The 8,080-nt window shown below is 45.9% G+C and overlaps 1 protein-coding gene across 3 annotated transcripts; it reads left to right on the plus strand.

The window, feature by feature from the left end:
• Positions 1 to 2,454: 2,454 nt before the first annotated feature.
• On the plus strand, positions 2,455 to 5,038 carry LOC127342159 (F-box protein At5g07610). 3 transcript variants are annotated; one of them, XM_051368104.1, is made up of 4 exons: positions 2,455 to 2,589; positions 3,047 to 3,202; positions 3,565 to 4,188; positions 4,495 to 5,038. In XM_051368104.1, exons 3-4 carry the CDS (start codon positions 3,588 to 3,590, stop codon positions 4,764 to 4,766), a joined length of 873 nt encoding a protein of 290 aa, XP_051224064.1. In that variant the 5' UTR covers positions 2,455 to 2,589; positions 3,047 to 3,202; positions 3,565 to 3,587; the 3' UTR covers positions 4,767 to 5,038. The 3 variants fall into 3 exon arrangements, with proteins under 3 accessions (XP_051224064.1, XP_051224062.1, XP_051224063.1); XM_051368102.1 differs by having other exon boundaries at positions 3,565 to 5,038; XM_051368103.2 differs by lacking the exon at positions 3,047 to 3,202 and having other exon boundaries at positions 2,456 to 2,589; positions 3,565 to 5,038.
• The last annotated feature ends 3,042 nt before the right edge of the window (positions 5,039 to 8,080 follow it).

The following is an 8,080-nucleotide window of genomic DNA, read 5'->3' on the forward strand; positions in this document are numbered from 1 at the left end:
ATGGAGATGATGTCCAGCTCGATGGCGGTGACGATGGCGTCGATTTCCCCCTCCGGGAGGGAATTTCCCCGGCGGATTCCTGCCCGCCGGAGAGCTCTTTTCTCTCTGGTGTTCTCCGCCCCGCAGAGGCGGCTGTGGCTCTTCGCGACGTACCCCTCTGGCTTAGGTTTTCGGGACGAAGGCATACGCGAAGAAAAGGAGGCGAGAGGGGGCTGTGGGCCCCCTGCTCACAGGGCGGCGCGGCCAGGGCAGGGCCCGCGCCGGCCTGTGAGGGGGGCCCATGGCGGCCCTCCTCAGCTCCCCCTTCTGGCTCCCTTCGTCATCTGGAAAATTAGGAGTTTTCGTGTAATTCCCGTCAATTGTTGATCTTCCGAAATATTGCGTTCTGACGATGCTTTTTCCAGCAGAATCCTGGCTCCGGTGCGCGATCCTCCAATAATCATGAAACATGCAAAATAGATGAAATAACATAAGTATTATCTCCAAATATGAAATATATCAATGAATAACAGCAAATTATGATATAAAATAGTGATGCAAATTGGACGTATCAGGGGCCACCAACCAGCGAACGGTTGGGCGCCCCCAATCAGGGCGCGGACGAGATCAAGGGGTCGTGCCAGAGCCATTGGGCTCTGGTGCGGTGGAGATCAATCCTAACACAATGTACCCCGATTCCACCCCCACCTTGGGGATGAGGAACTCAACATGCGTTGCAGTAATTCCTTTGACTTCCTCATCAAAAAGGGAGCCTTAGGCACAGAAATGCTCACCCCGGCCTCCGAGCACCTGAAAATTTTCTTCAGGTACTCCCGTTTACGGTGATCTTCTCCTCTCCAAGGAATGCAACAGCAAGAAGCATGTGCCTGAACCCTTCCCAGAGCCACGCGGGGCACCAAGACCTTCGGCAGACGCCACCATCGCCTGGAGGCGCTTCAGATCGGTGAGGAGCATCATATCCTTGGCTTAGCGATCCACAACTTGACAGTATCGCAAGCACCTAGCCCGCTCTCCCACAGGAAAGCGATATTGGGCTCTACGACGAGGCAAAGCTGTCGCTGGTAAGTGAGACGAGGCGAGCAACCTCATAACTCGATAAGCCGAGGCCGGTGAGCCCGGCGACAATTGGGGCCAGGGTTTTCTCCACGCCGACGCAGAGGAGCTCAGGGTCCTTGGCGACGATGGATGCGACGTCGGCGGTGGAGAGGCCGAGAAAGGTGAGTACGACGTCTGGATTGGTGCGGGACTTGAGGTGGGAGAGCTTCGCAGAGGCTTTGAGAGCCTGGGCTCAGGTGAGGCTGCAGGTGGCGACGAGGTGCTCCTCGACGGCGAAGCCGGGGCCAGGGGGAAATGGCAGCTGCGGGCGCGGCGACGGAGAGGAGGCGGTGGAGAGATGCGATGGGAGAGGCAGAGGGAGAACCGGAGAAGAGAGGAGATGGGTGATGAACTAATGATGCACGCCTGGAGTCGCAGCATTGCGGCGGCGGTCGGTGCTGCGAAACTCGTGTTTTGGTTGATGACAAGTGGCCTAGCATGTCAGTCACTCTCCCAGTGCCACATACATCACTCTACGTAAGGCATCTTCAGTAGCCTGATGCATTTGGGACGGCAAAATTGACCGCTCGTTTGCGTCGGCATGCGGACGCGAAAATGCCCTTCGAACCACGGCTATCTGTTTACGTCGACCCGAGCATGCGAAAATAGCCTTCGGGCCACGGGCTAGCCGCAAACGCTGCGACTGGCTTCCCTGAGGTGCACCTCGACTGGCTCCCGGCGAGAAACTCCATGAACTTGTCTGGGAGCCTCATCCTGCCGAGAGGGTCCTTCATGATGTGGACGCCAAACTCGAAGTGCATGGCGTACGGGCACTCCCAGTCTGCAGGAAAGGGACCTCGCGACGGTGATGGCTAGCGTGCATGCATGGTAGATCCATCACGACCGCCCTTACCCTGCCACGACGGCCTCGGCCCTAGCACCCGCCATGTAGCTCCTAGGGAGAAGGTGGGTGGCGGTTCTACGGTTGGGGATTCGAGAGGTGGCTAGTGTTGTGTGAGGGAATGGCACCTCAATTTATTTGCCGGAGGTAGCCGATCAGGCGGTGGCGCACATTTACCCATGCGCATTTACCCATCGCTAGGCCTGGAGAACCTGGATCAGTGCACTATGCTCCATTAGTTTTACCTGCAAAACGCAGGAGCGAGGCCGTCAATACTGCGATGCTGCATAGAAGATGAAGCAGACTGGGTCGCTTCCTGACAGGCAGGAAGGAGAGGTCACGCGCATCCCATGTGTTTTGACCCTAAAGGATCGTGTTTGGGTCCCGCGGTTAGACCGGACATTTTACGTCGAGCCGCTGATTTAGGATGCAGACTCATTTATCGACCGTGAGTTTCCTCAACTTAATTGGACAAAAAAGAAGAAACGTAAGAGATTCCCTAAAAAAAACGTGAAAGCACGAAAGTACTGGGAGGCGGAGGCGTGAGGAAACAGAGTGCGTTAACCGCTCGTATCCTGCCTTCTCTGTCGACCCCTCCCCAGGCGCCGGCGGCGACCTATCTTCATCACGGGCGACCGGATTCAAGCCGCATCGTGAGTCCCAGTCCCTGGTCCAGTGGTCCTATTCCTCCTCTCCTAGGCACGCATGGGCATGGTGCCCTTGCCATTTTCCTCCAGATCTGAGCTTGTTTCTTCTCGCATGCAGTAGACGCAGCCCCTAGATGACACCATGACTCCTTTTCTCTTCGCGCTTGATTTTTCTTGTGTTGGGGGTTTGCTTGATCGTTTCACTACGGTTAATATGATCTACCAGTCTATGGTTCTGTATTATAGCTCGAGGTAGATTTTTTATACAATAATAAGAAATTTTTGAGCTGAAAAATGTATGTTACTGTACTAGTCAGGCCAGATGCTACCGGCGGATTAATGCATGCAACCTATTTCGCATGTCTATGGATTGTTCTTCTTGTTGTGTAGGAATGTATTAAATAGATGAGTACCTTATCCAATAAATTACTAACCTAAGTATTTTTTTTTTTTTGAAAAACAGCGGAGCTTTACACGGTTGCATTTCCATTCTAAACCAAACCATAGTTTGTTGATTCAGATTCAGTTTCAAGTCTCAGTCAGGCAAAGCAGAAGATTGATACAGCTCGTCAGCATAAGAACTTGCAATACCAGAAATAATAAAGAAAGGCTAAATCTGGTAAGAGAATCAGGATTAAATCAAATAGGTTTCCCAATTTTTTCTTCCGGAAATCCACACCCAAGTTTGTTAATCTGAAGACGAACTTTGTTCTTTCAAGAATCAGAAATGCTTTGTTCCCCCAATAAGTTTGGGCAAAACTAAGTCAGCGCCATTTTTCATCTAATAAATAGCTAAGCAATGTCACGATAGATATGAGAAACTCGAGGAACATGAGTGATAGTAAGTGACGGGGGCTATAAGTTGATTTACTACTAGGATAAAAATGTGTGTCAAATAAATTGTTCCGAATTTAAAGAAGTTCCAGCACGACTGTTTTTTGTCCCTTTTTGATACTGATAAGTGTGAAATCTTCATTGCAGTGACAGTAGGCTAACATAAAGACATGAACTTTCACAAGGAAGCCACAGCCGCAAAGTTAACTGATGATATAGTGGTTGATATCCTCTCCCGCCTGACGTACAGGGACTTCTGCCGCTGCAAATGTGCCTATAAGGCTTGGTCTGCCTTTTCGTCTGATCCAGACTACTGCAAGAAGCTGCCCAAAAAAGTAACCACTGGACTTCTGTATCAAGGCCACAATAATTCTGCTATCCCACTTGTTAGCCTATCCCAAGATGATGGGGAAATAGATGGAATTCTTGCAGACGTGCCACACTATGAACATTTAGAATTCCTCGACTGCTGCAATGGTCTTGTCCTTTGTAAGTACAGGAGCCGCTATAGTTCTCCACACGCTTGCCGCTTCATTGTGTGCAACCCAGCAACACGAGAGTGGAGGATACTTCCCGATACTCATCCTACAACAGATGACCCACATTATGTAACTATTTTGGCGTTCGATCCATCATGGTCACCGCAGTTCTACATCTTCAATTTTCATCTGATGCACCACCACGGTTTGATACTTGGTACCAGCAAACTTGAGATATTCCAGTCTGAAACATCCACATGGCTTGTGGATGATACCTTGGATCTGAATACAGGTATTTGTTGCAGAACACACTTATTTATTAGTGGAGTGTTGTATGTGGCTACTAGATATGAAGTTTTGGCGTTTGAAGGACTGGGGGCAATGAGTGATGGCGTGCCACCTTATCATCAGACTATAAGTTTGCCACCTGAAGCTTCATACGTGTCTAACTTCACCAGAGGTTGCTTTGGCAAATCTTCAGGGATCTTACACTATGTGTTGCCACATGAAGATGGTCACTCGATTATTGTGTGGTATTTAGATGATTATGCTTATAATTTATCGAATTGGACAGTGAAGTGTCAGCTTAATATGACAGATGCATTTGGAAGGGATGATTTTGTTCACTATGACAATGGTGGCGATGAAGGTGACGTCAATTGGTTTTGGAACTGCGATTATCGGGTTGTCGATCTTGACTTGGAGCGAGAGCTCGTTTTCCTCTGTGATCAGAAGGCAAAGAAGCTTCTTTCTTACAATATTAGCACTGGGAAACTCAATGCGATAGAAGACACATTTCAGTGGCATCACTACTATGTCTATGTACCATGCTACTCACAGCTTCCAGCCCAAGAACCTTCGGTTGAGTGAATGTCAACTTTGTTCATTGTGAATCTGTGACTGTTCCTCTGCCTTAGATGCAAAACCACCTTGTATACTATGCTAGTCGGTTTCATTCGTATGACCAGTCCTGGAACCATACCTCTTTTTATGCAGAGTCGATATGTTACTTTCCTTTACTTTCCTAAGGCTCTTCAGTATGTTGCCAGTTCACTACCTTGTTTAAGTTTGTTATCTGTAAGATTACATGTATTTCTTAGGCTCTATTGTGGTTGCGGTGTTTTTTCATCAGCACTTATTTCTGATTGCGGTATTAGATGAGCTCTAGGTGTTTCAGATTTTTTTGCATCATTCAAATTAGCAGTTTTACTTGATTCGGGTATATATCAAGCATTAGCTAATGTCAGGACTACCAAGTTACACCAAGCAATATGATAAAGCACTTGGAAGTCTCATCAGGGGTCATGCTGATGTCTGTCACTTGGCAGCCTTAACTGGCAATGTAGATGGCCTGCGAAAAATCCGTTGGTTGGGTGTTTCATTTCACTGTCACATGCAAAACACCAGGATCTCTTCCTCTTTTGTCCTGCGTCAACATTTGTCTCATATACACCACCTACAAAGAGAAAGTAACAATAACACCTGTAAGATCTTTGTATACAAGTTCTTCGCCCGGAAAACAAGTAAGCTCATGTTAGATTTTTACATGCTTCGTCCTATCAAATGATAAAATCCTAAAGATCCATTTTAGTTGCACGGCATGTATATATACGTAAAATTTAGTCTCACATTACTAGTCAAAGTATGAAAAAGGCCAGCATTCAAGGCGTTTTTAGGATGTTAAGCTGAATGTGAAAGGGTAATCTAAGCACAGTATGCCAATTGCCAAAGGATGCATAACTAGTTGTACAGTTCATCCAACTTGCAGTTTCTCAAGGAAGTGCTGAGCCATATAGCTCATCCAAACTGGGATGGTTCAATTAATACTGCTATTCCAATATACTTCCTCCATCACAGTTTACAGGGCGTACTTCAGTTTTCATGCATTTTCAGTATAGCACGGCGCAATAGCATTGATTAGCGATTTAATAGGGACGTCTTGGCCCGCAATCTCATCTCCTTCCTTTTCCTTTCGGCTGTGTAAATGTTGGTAAAATATGCATGCAAGTGTGAACACAATTGCTCCTCCAATGCATGACCAGAAACGGCTCCCAAAGCGTTTGATTACATGCAATTAGACGCTATGTGATCAATGGACCTAACAAACGATGCGACTTCTACGTCCAGCTGAAACGAAATTACAGCCAATCACTGTATGCCTAGGTCCCAGAGAATCCTCAAGCGCGCCGTGTAAACTGTGATGGAGGGAGTATATCAGTGCAATTGTATGTTATGGATAATTTTTTCCCATACAAATGTACATGTACCATTATCTTGTGTCCAATTCAAATATCCTAAGAGGATACTGGTGGCCAAAGATTATAATATATACTTGAATGTGCTGTGCCTGAAAACAACTTACCTCTAACAGCGTAGATATAAACTTATGTAAAGAAAATTTTAAGAGAAAGTACAAAATAAAGAAATACCATTATTGTGCTTGGTTAATATTTTGCATGATAACAAAGTCCATGAACAGCCCGTGCCAACATCAGTGTCAACTTTGACAAACTCAGCAAAGCCAAGATGCTGAAACCTTTTAGCTTTAGAGTCCCTGAGGACATAGAAGTTCATGTGGGCACATCGTTTTGGGGAAGAAGCCAAATCCTTCTTCTCGTCAAAAGAACATAGGAGGTGACGTTCAGATAGCCTGAACTTGTTCTCCTGCAGAATAGAGAGAACATCAATCCAGGCTCAACATGTCAACTATAGAGTCAAATTTTTTCGATAAAGAGAATATATTAATATCAAAAGATACCAATTACACCCAACAACGCACCACCCTAATGGCACTACGGATGCACACGGCAAAAAAAAAAAGAAAAGAAAACTAAGAAACAAAAGTCCCGCTACAATATCTCGGGCCTAACAACAGCAATACATCCACCGCCAAGACAACACATGAAATACAGACTCTCCAAAAACGACGCTTTTAAGAAGGAAACAGTGCTCTAACACTGTCGTCGCCCGATCAAAGATTTTAGGTTTTCACCCTGAAGATAGTCCCCGCTCTCAAAACAATACCTCCAATAAGGTCATTGCCAGACACAACCAGTTAAGGCCAGACCTTGGGTTTTCACCTTGAAAGGTAGGACTTTGAACTTCACCTGTGTTGTCGCCCTCACTTTCATACCGCTGCTTTGAAACCCGGAACACCAAGCCAGTTCCATCTCACCACCAAGATCCGACCACCATTGCTCTTCCACCAATCTTGACTTTCATGACCTTCTCCGCCAGCACCATGGAAAGAAACCAACCTCCATGATATTAACAGCCAGCAGAACTTCGAAGCGCTCCCTCTGAAACCAAACGGTCAGATAAAACATGGGTGCGCTCGACCGAAAACACCGAATCCAGCAATCTTCAGGCATTGATCGCACAATGAATTTCGCCGGCAGAATCTTCCGGAACACGACAATCCAGCAAACACGGTGGGAAGAAGCTTCCGAACAATCTTCGCTTGTAGAGTCAAATACTTCATATAAGTTAGTCACAGTTACCCGTTTCCTTATTTTGCGGTTAAGATGTAGAATTGCGATCCTTACAAGCTCATCAGACTCTGGTTTACCAAACGCACTGGTGTATGCATTCATGAAAGTGCTTATCATGTGCAAAGCCGCAGTCCTTGGTGTCCTCTCGCCATTCGTCTGTGCTAACGATCTATTTCCATGTTTCGTCCTATCAGAAAAATACATGAAGACAAATTCTTCTTCAATAGTATGTCATGTAAACACAAAGCGGATGGAAATGAAGGGTGAAATGCATGTTATGTTGTGAGAATAAATCAACTTCTCCCTCTGTTCCAGTCACAGGGCTTGCGCGCATCCCTAGATCGCCTACTTAACCAACATAATATCAATTTTATAATACAAAAAATATATCATTAGAAAGTAGAACATCTAACATTTCTAATAATATATATTTTATATTATGTTGATAAAATTTACGATCTAGAAATACGTGCAAGTCCTATGAACCAGGACGGAGGTTCATAGGGAGGGAAAGTGAATTGTGTTTTTGGTGTAGAAAGTGGAATCATCTTGAGTGTAAATTTCCTAGGAAGTTGAGGGGATTACTTGCTGCTTTATGGGCTCAAATTAACGGCTCACCGGCTGACTTTAGACTAGTCACAATGGAAAATATCATATACTAATCATGTACATGATACTAGTTTGTGATACCAC

The sequence above is a fragment of the Lolium perenne genome, chromosome 3 (assembly GCF_019359855.2).
Source record: "Lolium perenne isolate Kyuss_39 chromosome 3, Kyuss_2.0, whole genome shotgun sequence".
In the NCBI taxonomy this organism is placed as follows: domain Eukaryota; kingdom Viridiplantae; phylum Streptophyta; class Magnoliopsida; order Poales; family Poaceae; genus Lolium; species Lolium perenne.

Excerpts from the sequence above, each read along its gene's own strand:
- LOC127342159 (XM_051368102.1), top strand. The coding sequence starts at position 3,588 with ATGAACTTTCACAAGGAAGCCACAGCCGCAAAGTTAACTGATGATATA.